Source organism: Nuphar pumila, chromosome 7 (assembly GCF_984573655.1).
Source record: "Nuphar pumila chromosome 7, dmNupPumi1.hap1.1, whole genome shotgun sequence".
In the NCBI taxonomy this organism is placed as follows: Eukaryota; Viridiplantae; Streptophyta; class Magnoliopsida; order Nymphaeales; family Nymphaeaceae; genus Nuphar; species Nuphar pumila.
Window position 1 is genome coordinate 126,046,806 of NC_143255.1, and position 23,037 is coordinate 126,069,842.

Here is a 23,037-nt window from a genome sequence, read left to right on the forward strand (position 1 = left end):
AACGGGTTCGTTTTTGCCCAACCCGAACCCACCTAAGAGGCGGGTTGGCGGGTCGTGTCAGGTTTTGCCACCCCTACACAGAACGAGTGTCTGTACCCATCTGGGAAACGTCTGATTTACATAAGAAAAATAGATTTTTTTCCCCACGATTGGGGTGAAAAAAACGCAGAGAGAGCGAAAACGGCAACATGAATTCAGTGGTGCAAAGTGGAGAATATGAAAAGACTTAAATACCCTTAACAGTTAGATACCGCGTCGCGGTCTTCTTGGGGGAAGATTGGCCACTCACAGACACCTTCCATTATTAAAATGACTATAATTCCACTCAGGAGTTTGCCCAAGCCTTCAGCTTTTTGGGGAGACAAATTGCAATTTTGGTAGGTATTATTGTAGTCATTTGGAGTACTCTCTCTCTCCACCCAACCAAGGAGAGAATGCCGGGAATCAGAGCACCCTCCGATTATTCTCAAGAACCCTCTCGTCACCCTTCGCTTAAGATAAACGCCAAGGTGAAATCTCTCATTCCCTTCTTCTTCTCCTCAATTTTCTCTTTCAAACGATTGTTCATTCATTGGGTTTCTTCTTATGCATCTTTGGAGCTTAAGAGATGTATCTTTTTTTTTTTTTTGGGGGGGGGGGGGGGTTAAACTATGAATATAAGAATTGGGTTTCTCTTTTCTCTTGAATTGGTTCTTAATAGGCGTTTCTTGTGATTATGTTAAATGTTTTTTTAATCTCTCGTTTGTTGGATTTTGACTTGCCCGAGTTCTTGTTCTGTTTGGTTCGTGATCTTTTTCGTTGATCATGAAATTCTGGAGGTTTTAGAGAGAATCCGGACTTTTTTTTTCTCACCTTCTTTGATTTTAATAGATTCTTTCTGGAATGTGTTTTGCTGGCGGAGAATTTATTTGTTTTTGTGGTGGATTATGATTAGTGCTGTAATACTATTCATGTTCAGGTTGGTTTTATTCGAATTCAAAATATTATGATTATATATTGATTAGGAATGGAGTCAGTATGAGATATGTTCCTGCTTATGTGGTTAGTGAAGCTGTCGATTGAACTGGTAGCGCACCGGAATCTTGGTGGAACCAAATTGATCATGGTTGCAATCGGATGCTTATTTCATTGAAAAATCAAATACATGACATTTATTGCATTTGAAAAGTATATTTTTTTTTAGATTTATAACCCGAAGAAACCGCACCCAGCACTAAGACCTGGTCGTGCAGGCTCAGCTTGCCATACCTGCGGTTGTCTGTTTAACACGTGAATTATTTTTTAGGAGACAAAGCAACGTCCTTTGATGCGTGCGTCAGACTATGTGTTATTTATTAGTTTTAAAATTATTTTATCCATTGGATAGATGACCTAAGCATATGATCCACAGACTCTGTTTTCTTTCTGTTTACATAATATAAACAAATACAATCTTTTTATGTTTTTGAATGATTTTTCTAATATTTTCCTTGTACAGGAGCCTTTCAATGCAGAACCACTGCGTTATGATTTAATAGCATCATATATCACTCCTGTGGATATGTTCTACAAGCGAAATCATGGACCAATACCATTGGTCGATGATATTGAAAGGTCGTATTATGCAAAAGCTATCTTCAGTGAAATTCTTGTCCAGTTTATATGATTTATTTATTTTTTCCTCCTTGCAAAACAGATATCGTGTCATAATCAATGGCCTTATAGAAAATCCAAGAGAGTTCTCTTGGGCAGAAATCAGGTGACCAATATTATTGCTGATGCTATTGTTCTTGTTAATCTTTGCTTTGGTTGGGAGCTTATCCTTGTATTGGATTTGCAGAAAACTCCCGAAATACAATGTTACTGCCACTTTACAGGTGCATGGAATTCCAAAGTACCTTACACATACTGTGTGTGTGTGTGTGTGTGTGTGTGTCTTCCCGACAAATTGAGCCTTCATTGTAACTATGGGGTTTGGTTATCTGTCTTAAGGAGTGATTGAGGGGGCAAAGAAATTGATTCTGATTGTTGATGATCCAGTGTGCAGGAAATAGAAGAACAGCAATGAGCAAAAAGAAAACTGTTAAAGGTGTTGGTTGGGATGTTGGTGCAATTGGGAATGGTATGCACATATCATTTATCTCATTATCTGTGGTTTATCTATCTGCCATTTTAGCTTAACCACTGTTGTTGTCATCTCAGTGCTGATTTCTCTTCTAACTTGGCCAATCTACTAAAATTTCTGATTAAGTTTGTGCACCTTATCCAAGTACAGAAGTGCTTTTTCCCTGTTCTTTTCCATTCATGAATATTATTTCCAAGATAATTAATCTAGGATTTGCTTAAGTCTGATGTGTTCCAGGCTTCCCACTTGCAGGCATGTTTGAGCAAGATTCTGTTTCAACTTTTTCTAAGCTCCATAAAATTAGGTTTTACAAATGTCTTTCTTATGTAATTTTTTCATGTTCACCTATGTCACAAGGTGCGGGTGTGGATACGGGTGCGGATGCGGTGATGCGGCACTTTAAAAAAACTTGGGTGCGGGGAGGGTATATATATATATATATATCATTTTTAACAGTTTTAAGTTAACACTACGTGTATGTGTGTGCATTATATATATATATATATATATATATATATATATATATAAGTGGACTTGGTTAGTGTTAACTGAATCTACTTTTGGACAGAAATGGACCTCAGTGTGGTTGACTTCACCTGACACAAAGGAAGCCATGTCCAAGTGTTGCACCTGCATGGGTGCCGGTGCGACACGGGTGTGGGTGTGACGCAGGTGCGGTGCCCTGTTAGAAGAGTCCGTGTTATGTAGGTGTTCACATGATGCAAGTAATGTGCTTGATAGCTAGATTAATTGTTGGCTTTAGAATCAACCTTTCCAAGACCAGAAAAAAATATAATTTTAAAATCTTAGGTTATTTTGACAAGTAGGTACTGGAAACATGAAGTAGCTTTGTAGAAATTTCAATGGTCAATCCAATCTAAAACCCCTATTGTTTAAAATGCAGAACTAGCAATAGTGACATTTAAAGCAAGATCTCTCTCTCTCTCTCTCTCTCTCTCACACACACACACACACACACACACACACACACACATACACACACACACACATTTAATGAACTGTCAAGCTTGGTGGGTAACATTCTTGTTGGAATTAAAACTTGAAGGCTCTGACTTGGAGCAACATAAAAGACAGATTGCAGTTGAATGTAATGTCCCAATCAAGAGCAGATCTGTTCAGGAGCACCCCTGACTGTAATACCATCAGTGTTTCCTTGGATGCTGTTCAGCTCACTGATCAACTTCCATGAACTTGTGTATAGAATGCTCATAACTTGGCCGTGCCAAGAATCAATTTCCACCATTCATGGTCTGGGATGGAGAGCATCAGAAAGGTGTAATATGAACCACTTTAAAATCACCATTCTTCCAGGGGTAGTGGATGTTGTTGTCCTGAAAATGAATGACAGGTAAGTTACCCCTGCTCGTGAGACCACCAAGGTGTCTCTGACCTTATCCTCTTGTGTCCTAGATGGCCTAATTCAACACTTCAGAAGTGTCCAGAATATCCTTAATTTGCTTGTTAAAATGATATGTAATAATGTACAATATCTTGGGTATTGCCCCAATTTTAATCTGATTAAATCAATATATATATATATATATATACCAAAAGAACTGAGCTCTTTCAATTTGATTACATTTATGGTCTACTTCCTGTACTGCTATTCATTTTCTAAAGCTATATAATTATGTTCTCACAAATCCAATTAGTAGCATTATTCATGGTGTTAAAATGTATCTCCTAAAATCATTATTGTAAATATAAATATATATATTTATATACATAGAGATACATTTACATATAATATATTATATGTACATATATATATATATATATATATATATATATATATATATATATATATATATATATATATATATATATATATATATATACCCGAAAGGGTATTTTTGTAATTTCCTGTTTTGTGCATATTCCTTTTGGAATGTGTTGTAATTTTCTTAGTTAATTTTTGTAATTCTTTTTTATCTTTTCTTTTTTATTTTTTGATATTTTTTAAGTGCATTGGGGGTCCCCCAATAGAGTCGTTGGGGCCCCCCAACGGTCACAAATGTGACCGTTGGGGGCTCCCAACGACTCCTTTGGGAGCCCCCCTTTGCACCTTTTGGCACTTCTATAAATAGGGGTGTTCCCCCCTTGTATTTCCCAAGCTTGAGAGTCTCAAGCAATTGTTCTTTTTATTCAATATATGCATTATTGCATGTTTACTACTTTTATGCTTTTTGTGTATTTTGTTCAAGTGTTGTGAGAGTGTTTGTGAACACTTCTTTTATAAAGTATTCATGCTCGTATGCGTATTGTCTTTCCATAGACAACTTTACATGGTATCAAAGCTTGGTTGGTGATAGAGGATTGTGGGACTCTTTTCTTTTCAAGTGCCTCGAAAAGCGTGCCTTCGGATTTTTGGAGATTGAAGTGGTGGATCTTGCCTCTCAAATATTTTAGAAGGATCTTGCGCAAGCTAGCATTTGGGATATTGTGTTGGTACGCCATTTCTCCCTTTCTCTCTACTTCATAATGGGCGAAAAAGAGTTTCACTTTACTCTTGGCTTCAAATTAAATGGGTCCAACTATCATATTTGGGTCGGAAACATGGAGGCTCACATAAAAGGGAAGGGGCTATGGGGTTATGTGCAAGGCACAATTCCGGAACCCAAGATTACCGTGGTAAATGGTAGTGAGATTAAGATTCTTGAAGGAGAAGAAAGAGTTAAAGCTCTTGAAGAATATTCTAAGAAACACGATGAGTGGGAAATGAAGAATTTCAAAATTCTTTCTTGGTTCTTCTCATCCGTTGAAACCAAGATTAATGCCAACATTATTAAATTCAAAAAGGCATCAGAAGCTTGGCATTATCTTGAAAAAATGTATACATCGAGGGACCTATCTCATAAGTATTATCTTCAAAAGAAAGCTCTCTCTCTTACTCAAGGTGAAATGACTATTAGGGAATATTTTGCCGATCTTTCCTCCGTTTGGGATGAGCTTGCCATGCTTGAACCGAAATGGAGTGGAGAAGCAATTGAACTCCGTCACAAGCAACTTGAAAAAGATCGGTTCTTCAATTTTTTGAATGGGCTAAGGCCCGAATTTGAGCAAATAAGATCCTCTCTCCTATCATCTTTTTCTCCTCCCTCTCTTGAAGATGTACTCACCAAATTAAGTGGTGAGGAGACTCGTATGAGTTTATGTAAACAAGGATCAAGTGTTCTTATGGTTCCTTGTAATCAAGAAGAAAGTAATGAGGTCAATGCCGTATCAAGACCCGGGAACAATGTAAGAGCCTATCGTCCCCCTCATTTTAAACCACAAAATCAAGGTGAAAATGGTGGGCTAAGAGGAAAAATGGACTATAGCAAAATTATTTGTCATTTTTGTAAAGAACCCGGACATATCAAACCCATATGTCCCAAATGGAAAATGCTTCTCGCAATGGCTACCACCGGTGTTGCACAGAAGGAGGAGGCATCATCAAGTGGGTCACTTTCTTTAAATCAAATAGTGGAAGCCCTTCAACCCCTTCTCAAGGGAGCTACCTCCGGTGTCGCCGTGTCTACCTCATCTCTTCCAGGTAAAGTCTCTTGGCTTTTGGATTCCGGTGCATCTTTTCATATATCCCCAAACATGTTTTCACTTTCCGATTTCTCAAAAAATGTTTCTCCCTCTTTTGTTTCCACTGCGGATGGAACATCTCTTGAAATTAAAGGTATAGGTAATTTCGAATCTCAAGATTTTTTTATTCCGAAAATTAGATTTATACCTAAACTAAATTTAAATCTTCTCTCTGTTTCTCAACTCTCGGACTATGATTGCGATATTAAGTTCTCTTGTGATAAATGTTTAATACAGGATCGTCAGTCCGGGAAATTGATTGGGGAAGGCTTTAGAAAAGGAGACTTATACTATATGGAATCTTTTCGAGTTCCAAAATCATTTTTGTAATGTGGCCCAAAACAAAGATATAAATATATGGCACAAAAGACTTGGTCATCCTAATATCACCAAGTTGTCTTATTTGCAGTTTGCAAAAGACCTATGTAAAAGTTTATTTTCTTGTAATGATTGTATTCTTGGAAAAATGCAAAGTTTACCTTTTGAGCAAAGAACCATGTTCTCTTCTAAAAATTTCTAAATTGTTCATTCGGATGTTTGGGGACCCGCACCTGTGACTTCAAAAGCAGACTTTTCTTATTGTCATTTTTGTGGATGGTTTTTCCAGATATTCATGGATCTATTTTCTTAAGTTCAAACATGAAGTTTTTTCGTGTTTTAAAACCTTTCATTCAATGATCAAGAATCAATTCAACAGTAATATAAAGATATTTAGGAGTGATTCTGGAGGGAAATATTTCTCTAATCAATTTAAAGTATATCTTGAGGATCATGGAATTATCCATCAAAGGTCTTGTCCTAAAACCCCTCAACAGAATGGGTTGGCCGAAAGAAAACATAGGCACATCATTGAGACCACTAGGACCCTTCTTATTTCTCAAAACATTCCTAAATTTTTTTTGGCAGAAGCAGCTCTTGCTTCTGTTTATCTAATAAATCGCCTGCCATCTAGGATATTAGAAAAAATATCCCCTTTTGAGATTTTATATAAACTTGAACCGGATTATAATAAGTTACGTGTCTTTGGGTGTAAGTGTTTTATACTTACGGATAAGAATGACAAATTATCTCCCAAGGCTATTCCTTGCGCCTTTCTTGGATATTTCGAAACTCAAAAAGGGTTTCGTTGTTATGATCTTCGAGATGATAAGTTATATGTCTCTAGAAATGTAACTTTTTTGGAAAATGAAAGTGGATTTGAAAAAATTGTTTCTCAACAAGAAAATTTTGATTATTCCTTCTTATTTGATCTATTGTCTAGTAATGATGCTATATCAAGTGATGAAGATGTATCATCAAATCACGATGAGGAAAATGATGGTGACATTGGTGAACATAACTCACTCAATGAACAAGAAAGTAGACTTTCAAATGATCCAATAACCTACTCTCGTAGAAACCAAGACATTAGAAGTGCTATTGACCAGTATAGTGAGCTTGTTCCTACTGTCGACCACCGGAGATCTGAAAGGAATAGAAGACCTCCAACTCATTTTGTTTCTTTTGATTCTTTCTCACCTTGATATAGGGCTTGCCTTAGTGCCATTCACTCTTATTTTGAACCAAGGAATTTTGAAGAAGCCAAAAAATGTATAGAATGGCAAGAAGCTATGCAAAATGAACTTAATGCTCTTAAAAGGGCTGAAACTTGGGATTTCCAAACTCTACCCATAGGAAAGAAAACTATAGGTTGTCGATGGGTTTTTAAGGTTAAAACTAAAAGTGATGGATCCTTGGAAAGGTATAAAGCTCGTTTAGTTGCTAAAGGGTATGGGCAAGAGTATGTGATTGATTATGAGGAAACTTTTGCCCCTGTAGCCCGAATGGTTACAATTAGATGTCTTATTACTATTGCATCTATTAAAAATTGGAACATTTTTCAAATGGATGTGAAAAATGTTTTTTTAAATGGTGATCTTAACGAAGAAGTATATATGGATGCTCTACCAGGCATGAAGATTCCTAAAGATAAAGTTTTTCGTCTTCGTAAAGCCCTCTATGGTTTGAAACAGGCCCCCAAGGCATGATATGATAAATTTACTAGTGTAATGTTGAAAAATTGTTTTTTCTCATGTTATACTGACACTGCTCTATTTACTAGAAGATCTAATGCAAGAATTGTGATTCTATTACTCTATGTTGATGACATGTTAATTACAGGTGATGATGTTCAAGGAGTCAAGGGTATTAAGTCTGTCTTGACTTCAGAATTTGAGATGTCAGATTTGGGTTTTCTGACATATTTTCTTGGTATTGAGGTTTCCTATTCGCAACGTGGTTATTTTTTATCTCAGTCTAAGCTTGCTTCTGAGATTATTGACAGATCAGAAATTTTTGATGACAAAGTATGCGAAACTCCTAAAGTCGTGGGATCAAAAATGAAGATTGATGATAGTGTTCCCCTAACCGATCCTACTCCTTACAGGCAGTTGGTAGGCTCTCTAATGTACCTTAGCATTACTCGACCCGACTTGTCGCATGCTATTCACATCGTCAGCCAGTTCCAGCACGCTCCTACAACCGTTTATATGAGTGTTGTCCTTCACATCATCAGATATTTGAAGGGAACCATGAACAAGGGAGTATTTCTATCCTCTTCCTCTGAATTAAAATTGCTTGCTTATACTGACTCAGATTGGGGAGGTGACCCTAGTAACTGTCACTCCACCACTGGTTTTTGTATTTTCTTAGGAGAATCTTTGATCTCATGGCGATGTAAAAAGCAACAGAAGGTCTCTTTGTCATCCACTGAAGCCGAATATAGAGCCATGACATCTACCACCATGGAAATTGTATGGATTTGACGTCTTTTGGAAGATATGGGAGTGGTTGTCAAAGAACCAACAAAGTTATGTTGTGACAATAAAAGTGCAATCTACATCGTCAAGAACCACACCTTTCACGAGCGAACAAAGCATATAGAGATGGATTGTCATTATGTCAGAGAAGAATACTTGAAGAAGGTCATTGATCTACCATATGTGACATCTGAGTATCAACTTGCTGACTTCTTCACAAAAGCTTTATGTTCGCCCAGATTTCATTTCCTTCTTGACAAACTTGCGGTTATCACACCGTAAGTTTGAGGGGGGGTGTTAAAATGTATCTCCTAAAATCATTATTGTAAATATAAATATATATATTTATATATATAAAGATACATTTACATATAATATATTATATGTACATATATCTCTCTATATATAAATATATATATTTATATATATTTACCCGAAAGGGTATTTTTGTAATTTCCTGTTTTGCGCATATTCCTTTTGGAATATGTTGTAATTTTCTTATTTAATTTTTGTAATTCTTTTTTATCTTTTCTTTTTTATTTTTTGATATTTTTAAAGTGCATTGGGGGTCCCCCAATAGAGTCGTTGGGGGCCCCCAACGGTCACAAATGTGACCGTTGGGGGCTCCCAACGACTCCTTTGGGAGCCCCCCCTTTGCACCTTTTGGCACTTGTATAAATAGGGGTGTTCCCCCCTTGTATTTCCCAAGCTTGAGAGTCTCAAGCAATTGTTCTTTTTATTCAATACATGCATTATTGCATGTTTACTACTTTTACGCTTTTTGTGTATTTTGTTCAAGTGTTGTGAGAGTGTTTGTGAACACTTCTTTTATAAAGTATTCATGCTTGTATGGGTATTGTCTTTCCATAGACAATTTTACACATGGATGGTTTCCTCTTCCATCCAAAGGAGCTGGGCCTGTTAGTAAGCTAAATCTCTGTCTGGTGGGAGCAACATCCTCAAAAATCCTGTGATCCTTGAGTGACTTTTCTTCTCTTAGATTTGCTATGTGACCAGTCTGCATTGTTGTGTTGGTGCGAATATCATTTGCATGTTCACATTATTGTCATTGTATTTGTTTTGATGTGGCTTTCCCAAACTGCAGCACCATAACCAATACATAGCTTGTGAGAATTGTGAGTATTTGTGGAACACTGATCTTAGATAAATTTTATGAGTGTAATTTCTATTTTTGTCACACAATATCGTCTGCATTTTGAAAACATGATGATAATTTGACCAATATTTTAAAAAATGGAAAAAAGAAAATTAATTATTCTAAAATCACAAAACATGAATTGATGGTCACATTCACGTGATATTCTCACAATATTATTGCTAAGACTTCTGTGGAATCTACAAGTTCAGAAGTCTTTCTGGTACATTATATCCCTTTAAAAAGGTCTTCAAGATTATTTTCAAGTGATTTCTTGAGGGAGAAAAGACATTTACAACAAAAATTTCATCATACAAATCATTCTCTCAAGAAAATTTGCACCAGCTGGTTACTGAAAAAAATAGTTGATAAAAAAGAATTTGCATCATCCTAATTAAAATTCTTGAAGGCTTCTCCTCAAAAGTAGAGTTCTTTTGGACTTGCTATTCAGGTCTTGCATTTAGTTTTAGTTCTTTCATCGGGCAAAGTTGCACAAGTTTGAGTGATAATATAAAGGACATTTCTATATTAGTAGGAGAGATCTTTACACAGCAATTGTTTTGATATGCTTTTCAGCTGTTTGGGGAGGTGCCAAATTGTCAGATGTTCTGGGACTGATTGGAATACCAAAGCTCACAACAGTCACCCCTTTAGGAGGAAAGCATGTTGAATTTGTCAGTGTTGACAGATGTAAAGTGAGTATCACATCCTAGGGATCCCATGTTTTGTGTAAATATAGCTTCAATTGTTGACGTGCACTGGTAGCTCATTGCCTTGCTATTGTCAAACTGATTTTGTGATTTTTTTCTCTTCTAACTTGTATAACTCTAGGAAGAAAATGGTGGTCCATACAAGGCATCCATTCCTCTCAGTCAGGCAACAAATCCCCAAGATGATGTTTTGCTCGCATATGAAATGAATGGAGAGGTAGCTGTTTCTTTCTTCCTTGGGCATGTTTTTTGTCTGCATTTCTATCATAATATATATATATATATATATATATATATATATATATATATATATATATATATATATATATATATATAAAAGCCTTCTCTTTTCTAGTATTTCCTTATATTTTGAAATGTATGGCATGTTTGGAATTAGTTGCTGCATCATTTTGCATTTACGTGATCCACTAGCTTTAGTTTCTGAGTTATCAACATGGCACCTGTACTTGAAAACTTTCACCCATTTTAGGGCAATTAAGCCTGAAATTTAGTCTGGTCCAACGTGCAAGGATTTTCAACTCAGGAAATCTCTAGTGGGACTCATTCAAGTTTTGCAGAATCTGGTGACTCAACCATCCTGTTGGTCTGGCCAAGTTGCAAAAGTGATATGGAGTCTGACTTGGCCAAGTTACTGAATGATTGGATACTAGTTTTAAACTTTGTATGCCGTGCAGTACATTTTTATGGTGAAATTTTAATTTTTGCGATACATGGTGGTCACTGCTTCAGTCCCCTGTCTCTTGTAATTTTGTCAGCACACATATTTGTATTTGTCAGCTTGTCAAGCAATGCACTTGGGATTCAGTTTTGTGGGTCTTTGTTGACTATCCACTCAAGACTAAGATTACCATTTGTAAGAGGTGGATGTTAGGTGACAGTTGACACTTACCATTTGTGAGGGATGGACTATGTTACATGAACTCTTCACCTAGGCTAAAGTGTCGGTGTCGGACACTTCTCAACACCGACACCAACACTTCTGACACTGCACCGATCCATTTTTGAAATTAGGAGTGTCCAAAAATTTGGACACGCGTGTCGAGTGTTCGACACCTTAAAAGTTGTCTCGACACACTGTGTCCAGCAAGTGTCATACCTGTGTCTAGTGTTGGGTATCATAGACACGGGTGTCCAGCTTTGTGGATACTTCTTTATTAAACAAGTGTTGAGTATTTTAGAGTTGGAAGATACTTACCTGGGAAGTATCCATGATGCCAGCATCGAGCATCCTATGCTCCCATTAGTCTTGATGATTTGTTTTGACCTTTTGTACTTAAAATCTTACATGTTCATATTGCATCATTGACATTTGTGTAAATCATCAAGGATCAGATTACAAATGAGAAAGGAAATGTGCATTTTATGTTTTACAGTTTTGTTTGTGTAATTCTTTAAAACTCTCTCTCTCTCTCTCTCACACACACACACACACACACACACACACATATATATATATATGTCCAAGTGTCTAGATTTTGAAGACCTGCCAAGTCCGAAACCGACACCCGTGTCAGTGTCCAAGTAACATAGGGGGTCCGATATTAGTTATAGTTGATGCTGATTTTGCCAGATAGCATCATATGCCAGGCATGGTGCAGATAAATTCAGGCGCAAGAACAGACACTGGACAGAGCATTATTCTTAAATGAAACAATAAATTGATCAAGACAAACATTAGATTGATATTTCTAGGGCTCTAATCTCATGAAATGGTCAATAAGTGAATAGGAGAGCAATCTGATTCTCGTTCACTCACTTGGAAAAGAGGAGTTACATGCCTATGTGCATAAATATGTTACAGAAAAGTGCTAGAAGAAAAAAAATGAGAAAGAAACAATAAACAAAAGTGAAGGATAAGGGTGCTTTGTTAAAAAATGAATCGCAAATACACAAAAGAAGCTGGACATATATATGCTTTAAATGCCCTTGCCTTTCATGTGCATTTATTCGTTACTTTTTGGCTTCTTTGTTCTTGGGAATTTTGTGAACTGATTTTCTTGTGATCACCTTCTTTTTTCTTAGCTTACAAATTTAATAGTCCTTGTTTTTCCATTCCTATATCAAGATTCTCAATCGTGATCATGGATATCCACTGCGTGTAATTGTTCCGGGTGTTATTGGTGCTCGCTCTGTTAAATGGTTGGATTGCATCAACATAATTGCAGAAGAATCCCAGGTTTAAAAGACTAGAAATCTGTCATGGAGTTTTTCTCTTTTAGCCAATTTGATGCTAGTTTCTAAGCCATTTTTGCTGTGAAACAGGGTTTCTTCATGCAGAAGGATTATAAGATGTTTCCACCTTCAGTTAATTGGGATAATATTGTATGGTCTACCAGAAAGCCCCAGATGGACTTCCCTGTTCAGGTGGTTTGTTTTTTATCTTCAAGGATTTTACAGGTTTTGTACCAAAGTTTATAGAGTTACATGTTAAGAACATGGTTGTGTTACTGGAACTTCTGTAATCACCAATGAAACTGTTTAAATCATATACATAGAGTGGTTTCCCTTCCCAAATTCCTGTCCATAATTATTGCAATCATCTTGAACTTCTGGTCCAGGCTTTCTATGGATCCCTCTACTGAAGAAAATATTCATCTCTTCACAAAAAATGTCCATACCTTCTTCAAAAGACAACAACATGCTTTAGTATCCATAAAGAACACATCAATTGCCTTCTTGCTATTTTCTGCTTACTTTTCTCAGATTATTGCTTCTTGGAAGCATACAAAATCTTTTAACATGGTTATTTACAAGTTGGAATAAAGCAACTTGGCATTTGGAATTTTGTTTCATCAAACCAAACTAGGAGGAATGAAGAAAATTTTGAAGAGAAAAATTATGATGTTAAGAGGATAATCTGGGTAATTTTGAGAAAAAGGGAATTTTGAAAAAGTGTAAACTGTCAACAAACAGAATGAATAATAAGAAAAAAACTTTCTTAGTTACCTGAAATTCTCCTGGATCTCTTTTTTCTCTTTCTTAATATTCTTTTCTCCTCATTCATGTCTTTCTTTTTCAGTCCTATTGGAATCATTGTGTAGCCTGAAAATGAAAGGGTCCTAAAGTTCCATTCGAAAGAACCGTAATGTTTTCTTTTCACTTTCCCTGTTTCATCAAATTTATAGTATAAGGCTCTGTTTGGGAGCCATAGTTGGGAGTGGTGATGGGGGATTCACCAAATCCCAAGCATCCCTGTTGATTGGAGTCACCGTTTTGGGAGTGGGGACGGAGATGTGTGAGCGGTTTTGGGAGGGAAGATGGTGTTATAAATGGGTGCATTTCAAAAACGTCCTTATGAGGATGTTGTTGCCAAATCCACCGATTTCATCACCACTCTCAATAACGGCTCCCAAACAGAGCCTAAATAGAGATGAAAACTGCGGAAAACATCACAGCCAAGATCCGATGATGCATTTTGTGTTATGCCAATATATTGCAACTCATTCTTGTTTTTCTTGTCTCTGGTTCATGTCTGTAAACTTAGTTACTTGATCTTGATAAGATAATTTATGATTCTCAATGAAATTAAGGCTCTGTTGGGGGGCTGGTTATTTGGGCAAAGAGTTGTGAATTGGGAGAGTTGGGTGAAATTCACTTTTGAAGTGGCTGTTTAGAAATGGGTGTTGTGAAGGCATACGAGGAGCTAAGGAAATGGCTAAACATTCAACTCTTTTAAAACAACCAAAAACGTTGTTGGAAAATATCTATTCCAAGAGGAGATATTTGGCAATTCCAGGAACTAGCCTTTTATTTTTCCAACTCAGCTCCTTCTCATGCCAAGCTCCCAAGCATAGCCCAAGGTTAGTTGTTGATGATGAATTTTTCCACAAAACTAAACTATCATTTGTTTGTACCTCAGAGTGCTATTTGTTCCCTTGAGGATGTGGATGTAGTGAAGCAAGGAAAGGTCAGCATCTTTCTTTCAATGTACCTCTGTTTATTTCAAAAACTTATTAACTGATAGTTGTTTTTCTCCATCTGTATATAATGCTGCAATGCTATTGGGGCTGTTGTTAACCGTTCATGAAATCATTCATATGTTGTTTGGCTTGCTCTTCACTTCCAGTGGATTGTCATATTATTGGACATTATGCTTCAAGCAAATGTGAGCCCCATTCCATCTTGGATGTGTAACTGTCATCTCGAACATTTTTTTTTGTAATTAAGCATCCTTCTGCATCGTTTGCTACTTCTGTTTGGACTTATGACTGCATGAAGCAGTAGCAAAAGCAACAAAGGCAAGATTGTGCTCAAGAAATGGCAAAGTCCTACTGAACTTTTAAACTATCAGGGTATGTTTGCACGAAGTGGCTGTCACTTCTCAACTCTCAACCGATCTTCATTGGGTCTTCTCATATGTATGGAACACTATGGTTTTTGGCTTTCTTATGTTTCACATTATCATGTAGCGGATAGACATTTGCTGAGTGAATAATTTAACATGGCAAATTATATGGGCACATGGCTCTATTTAGTTAGTGAAAATTTTTGCATCAAGATACACAATAGTGAAATCTATGTGAGGAACCAAAGCTCTTGATTCAAATAACTGGAGAATGTGAGAATATACCTCTCCCTTCTCTGATAGCACTGGTTGTCTGCAAGTAGATGTATGAAATAACTTGAGACTATTTGGGTCTATTGAGTTGTAAAAAGTCTATTGGAAGCCATTGTATGCTTATCTAGCAGGAGTCAGAGAACGAGGTCCATCATCCAAAAACCAAGATGTTATTTATTCAGCCCGGCTCGGCTTTTTGGATGCCTGACTGGCTAAGCCCTAAATGTCAACAGGATCAGCCATGGGGCTGGTTTTTTTAGGAGGAAAAAGACATGGGTAGAGCCAGGCCAGTCCATTGATGGATGGCCTGTCTATGGGCTGGGCACAATCGTGGTTTGTGCCCAAATGGGCCTGGTGCCTGCTCCTAACTCTCTTGGATGATGTGTTCCTTCTCAGAGCATGTGAGCTGCATTGCTCGTGTATTAGATGTTGGAGATCAGTGTCAAATATGCTGCTAACTATACTGATCATCTTCCAGACGTCTTAGATACAGCTCTGATGGACCTTACAAGGCTGACCTGGACCTTGTTGTTGCATATTCAGCTAATTTAGTGCATAACCAAGAAAAATCTCAAATATTGCTTAGTCCAATTCATCATTTTCCTTCGACTGGCATATGAACATGCTTTGTTTCACTAATAAGGTTTTGATTTTTAGCGTTACAGAAATGCTTGCTTTTATGAAAAGTTTTCTTGATTCATTTGGAGAAAACTATATATGTGATTAGATTACAAAACTTGGTCATCAACTGCTTCAAGTTTCTTAGTTCGGTGGCTGTTGCATCATCAATGTACTTGTTAAAAATCTTGTTAAGAATAGTTTAGAGAATTTCATGCTTACCCTAGCACACACATCTATGTCTTCAACCATATTACTGTATTTATGTTGTATACTTTAGGTAACTATCAGTGGTTATGCTGCGTCTGGAGGAGGGCGTGGTATTGAGAGGGTTGATTTATCAATTGATGGTGGCAAAACATGGATGGAGGCTTCAAGGTACCAGAAAAGAGATGTTCCATACGTCTCAGAAGATATCAGCAGTGACAAGTGGGCGTGGGTGCTTTTTGAGGCCACCGTCGATCTACCATCCCATGCAGAGATCCTGGTCAAAGCGGTATGCATGCATATTGATTCCATGCATAGCCAATTATTTGAAAACAAATTCTTAGCTGTGATGAACGACTAGTTGGCATTCTGAAAAATATAGCATAAAAGAGTATAAGGCCCTGTTTGGAAACTAGTAGCTGGGATGGGAAGTGGCAGCTGCCAAATCCTGGATTTGACAGCTCCCACCTCCTAGAGGTGGTAGCTGTGAGCTGTCAATTCCATGCTAGGAGGTGGTAGCTATCAATTCCATGCTTTAGTGTAAATACAATGCCACTTCCCATCCCAGCTATCAGTTTCCAAACAGCCACCAGGTGATAGTTTGACCAACTTTTTGCCAAATGAATTAACTCCTATCCCAGTTCCTAGATTCCAAACAGGGCCTATATGTAATGGCCATTATATTCAACGCATAGCATGGCCCTGTTTGGAAACTAGTAGCTAGGATAGGAAGTGCCACTTGAGGAAGTGGGAACTGCCAAATTCTGGATTTGGCAGCTACCACCTCTTGGTAGCTGTGGATTCCATTCTTTAGTGTAAATACAAAGGTGAGAGGACCTCACTTTCAATCCCAATTGCATAAACACCCATCCCAGCTACAAGTTTCCAAACGACCACCACAAAGTAGTTTGACAAAGTTTTTGCCAAATGCATCAACTCCTATCCCAGCTACAAGTTTCCAAACGACCACCACAAAGTAGTTTGACAAAGTTTTTGCCAAATGCATTAACTCCTATCCCAGGTCCTAGTTTCCAAACAGGGCCTAAGCTCTTTTGGTTCTGTTGGTAGTGCAGGTTGATGTGGCTTCCAATGTTCAACCACAAACTGTGGAAGAGATATGGAACCTCAGAGGAATACTGAATACTTCATGGCACCAAGTTCGTGTTCGTAATGCATCTTTACCAATTGCAAACTCCAATTTGTAATTCTGAAACAGAGTATCTTGTGCATGGTGATTTTGATAGCTACAAGCTTTTCAGAGTCATCATCACTCTTTCTTGGAGTAGAATATTTTGTGCATGATCCATGGTAAATAGTAGTTTTGTGGGATAATGTTTTCTTGTGGCAAGTGCTTATCTGCATATTTACTTTATTGTTATTGGATATGCATCATCTAACATATGGTCACGAGTAGGTTCAGATGTGAAGCCAATTAACTTTTTTTTTAATTCTAATTTCTCAGTTGAGAAATGGAAGGTGATGGGGATCAAATACACCAACTTTTTACGCCAGATTTTGAAAGGAAGAAACTATCAAGAGGAAAATTACTTTAGTTAATACAGGTAGAGGGAAAATGAAACGAAAGTAATAGAAAAACAAAAAAAAAAAAACTTTCCCACCTGGCCACCCTTTGTTTTGATGTATCTATAAATGGTTGCTTGCTTTTATATTTATTTTAAATCGCAACTTAATCTCTGGAAAGTTCCTTTTACTTTTTTAAACAGGTTTCGATTAATAAAAATAGAAATCACCTTTAAAAAAACATTTTTTCTATTTCTACTTATCTTTTCCCTCACTAACATCAGTACTACCTTTCCTCTTTTTTACTGCCATCACTACCACCACCATCAATAGCAGGAGAACCATCACAACATCACTATCCTTTTTTTCACCACCATCATTACTACCACTACCACCTTTTTTTCACCACCACCATTTCTATCACTACCACCACTGCTCTTCTTTTATCACTATTTCTTCACTACCACTACTGCCCTTTTTTTCATCACTGTTTTCTTCACCAGCACCACTACCACCCTTTTTTTTTATAAGCAAGCTGGGGTTAGGCAGACGCCTACTGGATATCTCTTAATCCCCGTGTGGCAGAGGGATTCAAACCTTGGCTTTCAGCTTGGCAAAGGACCCCGCTTACCACATGAGACCTTTACCAGCATCGCTCTGATCCACCATCTTCAATACCAAAACCACGATCATCCAAAACTACCACTACCATTGTTCTCAATCTTCATCCTCCCCATGCATCTTTTCTCTTCATCTTCTCTCACATACTAGTCTTTCTTTCTTAATTCATCTTTTTTTTTATAATCTCTTTCCTGTTTATTTTACTTAAGTACTTTGAGTTCCCAACATTTACATGATTATAAATAAGAGCAAACTTTTATTTTATAAAACGTGTTTTTATTTATGTTTGTAATCAATTTATAAAAACATGCCCACATGTGTCGCTGGGAAAAGAGATGAGAGCAGCTCACCGTTCGGCTCAGCTTGAAAATTAAACTTGTCGAGCAGAGCTACGAGCCAGCTCGTTTAGTTAAATGAGCCAAGCACTAACATGGGAAGCTTGACATGTATAGGCTCATTTAAAATATTATATACTTTAAATGCATATATATATATATATATATATTATTAAGTTTTAAAAAACACTTAAAAGAACAATTTTTTTAGAAAGCGAGCCAGCTTGTGATAAGCTTATAAAGCTTGGTTCATAACGAGCTCGAGCTCGTGACAAGCTTACAAGCCGAGCCCAAGCAGGGGTGCACCCTTAACGAGCTAAGCCTGCACAACCCAAGCTCGACTTGTTCGATGATGCCTACCCACGAGAGTTTCATGTACCTGGCTAGCTAGGTCGGTCACTTGAGACTTTCAAGTTGGAGGAGGTTAGACGATATTTGGAAGTGCACATCCTTTAATACAAGGCTTAGGCCCAAATGAGAAACTATTCTTGGTAGACAGGAGGAGAGTTTGTGGAGTTTTCCACTGTAGGCACCAACCAACTCAGCCTTCATGGTCAACGTGATACCTCATGGCCTGTCTGTAACAGAATATCCAAAATAATAGTTGTGGTTTCACACACGCACAAATAGAGCTCATGAATAAAAAAAAGTGGTTCATGGAAGGGGCTGAGCCAAGAATCTAAAACTAGAGTGAGTACAAATGTACAATAAAAAATTTATTATTATTATTAAATTATACTAAAATTACATTAATGTACAATACTTCTTTTGAGTCATCCTGCCAAGCTTGGGCTTGCACAAGAGGTGACCAGGGGTGGCTCAAAAGAAGTTGAGGCCCGAGGCATATTTCCTAATTGGAAGCCCTCAGCATGTGAAATATAAGTCTTAGGGGGTGGCCTCAAATCTCAAAGAGGCCATACGGCCTAGAGGAGAGCGCAATGCACAAGCAAATTACAATAATAATTACTAACAAGTATTTAATAAATAAATTAATTCAAATATTCTTAAAATGAAACAATGAATTTTGTAAATGGTCTAAATACTTTCCATAAAATATACATATATCAAATACTAAATTATTGCTATTTGAACAACACAAAGAAACCATCAATCTTAATAAAAATCAATCAGAAAATCATGAATATTAATAATTGAAAGGGGGTGCTCTCTTCTTTACCTGGAATCTCTCTCTCGTCACATCCTGACAGTGACAAGTGGCAGCTTTGTCAGCTGCCAGCCTGCCGCTTTAAATTTTCCAAGCTGTCACTTGTATTTTTAATATAATAATGGCCTGACTCCCGTGGGACCCAAGTCTGAGAGACTTGATTACATATTGGGTTAGGCTCTGTCCGACTTTTGTCAGGCAGGGTCCTCTCCTCATAGTGAGTCCCGAGCCCAACCCAAAGCGGGCCGGGTACCCAAAGCCTGCAGGCTACCTGGCGTGGTGTCCACCCCTAAATTAGCCTGAAAATGAGTATTTTTCAGCTATAAGAACAAAGAACTACTAAAATTTCATCAAAATTGTAAAAAAACTATGAAAAAATATATGTTACAATTACACCCAAAAGTTCCAAAGCTATTGAACAACAGCAGATTTCACTTAAAAATCCTGCAGAACATGTTTTTGCAATAAAAGAATTGAACAAGCAATATTGCAAGAACCTGATCATCACCCAACTTTTTTTAAAGATCAAAACCACAATTTTACTGTGACAGTGGGAGCAAAGTTGAATTTGGAAGGTTGGATGTCCAGCAGCTACTAGTTTTCCAGCATTAATTGCTTAAACTTAACCCCAACCCCTTGGGGAAACAAATTTTCAACCTTGGTTAAATGACCAAGAACTCCAAAAGCACTAGAATAACTAATGAAACTCACTAAGAAAACACTACAAAAGGAACAAGGTTACATTCAAACGAGGAACAATTTATTCTGGAAGTACAAAGAAAATTGAAGCAACACCACCAAAAATGGCAGAATCACCCAATTTTCCCCAAAAGGAAAAAACATAAATCTCACCCCCCTGCGGAAGCCTAAGCTTGGCCACTCCCTGGGGTCGAGGGGTAAGCCCTCGGAGTTTTACGCTGACAGGACAGCGACGGTAAGTATGGCAGCTGAGCCAGCGCGGCTAGGTCTCCTTGCCTGGGGCGGTTTCTCCCAGTAAAAATCCAAAAAAAAAACAACATAAATCTCATTATAAGAGAACTGCAAGAAACCGAACCGATCATAGCCGGAAATGGTCATTCTACACCAGCATTATGTAAAAATTAACTGAATGGCAAGACTAAAATCCCTTTCACAACTTCGATTTTCAGCAAACAAGAATATAACATCCGCACCACAGAAAGCATGAAAGAATACCAAGGAAAATAAAAGGATACCATGGCGACATGAAAGGAGAGCATAGCAATTCTTATATCTAAAGAAACGGTAACCAATATTTCACCACCAATCCACGAAATAGGAAGATTTTGACTAAATCAGATGCTAGAAATTCCATAAACAGGTAGAAATTACGCACCGCCTATCGATGATTTTGGAGTGATCCGGCAAGAAACCAAACGGAATCGAAGAAGAAGCAGAAACCCTCGAAAGAAGAGGGAGGGCAAAGTTTACCTGAGAGAGAGAGAGAGAGAGAGAGACCAATGTAGCTCCACCCTTGTTCAGTGGCTTTAACTGAGTGTCTTTTTACACAAATAGTCTCTTACAAACATGATTTAATACACAAAAAGATGCTTTTGTCATACCACACAACTGTCATGTACGAAAAGGCCGCATTTTGCACGCATGGAACGTGATTTTTGTGGTCTATATATACAGTCCCTGCACTTTGCCCCCAAAGGGGTTTGGCGTAATGGGATTGGGGCTTAGGCTGCTTGGCAGGCTGTCTGGGTTCGAATCTCATGGGCGCCCTTTGTACAAGCAGAATCGTGATGACTCTCTGAGGGCAAGGGTAAGCTCATGATGAAGTTCTATGCTGCCAGTACAGTGATCCTAAGATTGTTGGGTTATGACCCGTTACATTTTGGATTTGGATAATCTCTATCACATCCCATTCAATTACCCATCCATTTTAGATTCCTCTATGATGAGTTGAGGAATATGTATATATATATTTTTATGAGATAGGTCTCTAGAATTCACTATATCTAAAGTGTTCATGCCTGTGGGTGTCCATCTCTCATGCATATCTAGGAGAGATTGGAAGGCCTTTCACTCACGTGTTTGACGTGTTCATCAACATCATCTTCATTCCGCTGTGCTCATGGTGTATCTATTTTCAGTTTCAAACCTATCAATTGGTATCAAAGCCTAGCCTTTCTGCCATCGACGACGTTGGTCGTCGTTTATGGAATCTATACATGATTCATTAAGATATTCGAGATCCGACAAAGTGCTAGATACAGTTTGTTGAATATCAGTCGACTGGGATGGGGCTTTACCCTCCTCTGCGTCACTCGAATGATCCATGGCTGGATATTGACGTCGGTTTGCCGGTGGATATCATCATTGCCGTTGAACGCCCACCAGCCCTTATCGCTAATTAAGGGGCATACCTGTAAGCGAAGGGGTCATTTTTTGCCCTGCATTTGCGATGTCTCTCGGATTATCCCTGCGACAGTTTGCAGCCGGGATTTAAGCGACGATGACATTTTGGCACTTTGGCCTCGATGGTTCATGCCCTGCACCCGACCCTTCGCCATGGCGGCAATGCTACAAACATCTTCATCGCCGTTGGTTTATCGTCGAAGAGGTGTTCTACAGGAGGATGATGCTGGCAGCCTTGACGTCGGTGTGCCTCCGCCACCGGTGGTGGTCGCCTTCGACGTTCTGGTTTTTTTAGCGTTTGGTTGCCCACGACGTGACAAGGATTGTGACCAGCTGGTCCTTTCCAGTGAATATGGTCGGTGACATTCTATTTTTTTCCTTTCCGTGACCGCAAGATTTCATGCTGTGAGGGGTCTTTTTTGCCTCATTACTGGATTCAAGTCATTTGGATCCAACCCAAGTCCATGTGACTCACGTTTTAAACTTGTTGTATTAAGTCACAGCTGGTTGGGTTTTTGGGTCCAGGCCTTATGTGGGTCATTCTATGTCAATTCATTTTTTTTTCTTTGGAGCCAGATTTGTGTCTAAAATTGTTAATGTTGGATTTAATTTAGTTTTGGATCAATTAAGATTCAGTTAAATTTAATTAATTAATTTATTGATTTATGGATACAAATTAAGATTAATTGTCTAGTGTCCATTATTCAATAATGAATTAAATTTGATCCAAATTTAAATCCAATTTAAATCATATGCTTTGGAGTCAAATCGGGTTTATATGTTTGACATGAATATGAATTCATTCAATATGTATTGAATTTTGGTATATTATGATATGATTGTGCATGATAGTTTAAATGAGTATTCTATGTAGTATTTTTGTTTATATCATGTATAATCATGCATTTAGTAAGAAATTCATGTTCGATATGAATACTCATGTTATTGATGGATATTTTTTTTATACCCGTTCTTTATGAATAAATAAATATTTATTATACTAGGAGTAGCCTCAGTATCTTATGTATAAAATATATTTATTTTCGTCATGTTGAAGAGTGGTTATATTATTATTTGAGTATTTTTGATGAATAGCCTCAACATCTCAAAATATGAGAATAATAATATTTTATCACATTAATAAGGTGATATTATAAATTTATTGATTGTTCTATGGAATAGCCACATCATCCGAGGATATGATATAAATTTATTATTATTACATTAAGTTGGCATTTTATGGC

The 23,037-nt window shown here is 37.5% G+C and overlaps 1 protein-coding gene and 1 long non-coding RNA gene across 3 annotated transcripts; one reads left to right on the top strand and one right to left on the bottom strand.

Annotated features, from left to right (window-relative positions):
* Nucleotides 1–249: 249 nt before the first annotated feature.
* SOX (sulfite oxidase) lies at nt 250–17,117 on the top strand. Of its 2 annotated transcripts, none has more exons than XM_090015097.1 (12): nt 250–509; nt 1,478–1,593; nt 1,676–1,738; nt 1,820–1,856; nt 2,020–2,101; nt 10,232–10,350; nt 10,487–10,582; nt 12,452–12,562; nt 12,649–12,753; nt 14,246–14,293; nt 15,843–16,058; nt 16,843–17,117. In XM_090015097.1, exons 1-12 carry the CDS (start codon nt 435–437, stop codon nt 16,972–16,974), a joined length of 1,200 nt encoding a protein of 399 aa, XP_089871223.1. In that variant the 5' UTR covers nt 250–434; the 3' UTR covers nt 16,975–17,117. The 2 variants fall into 2 exon arrangements, with proteins under 2 accessions (XP_089871223.1, XP_089871224.1); XM_090015098.1 differs by having other exon boundaries at nt 12,649–12,750.
* Nucleotides 17,118–17,731: 614 nt separating this feature from the next.
* On the bottom strand, nt 17,732–19,534 carry LOC149833402 (uncharacterized). The gene is made up of 2 exons (XR_016433167.1): nt 19,424–19,534; nt 17,732–18,824 (listed from the first exon to the last, which is right to left on the bottom strand). It is a non-coding gene; the product is annotated as an uncharacterized LOC149833402 (long non-coding RNA).
* Nucleotides 19,535–23,037: the final 3,503 nt, after the last annotated feature.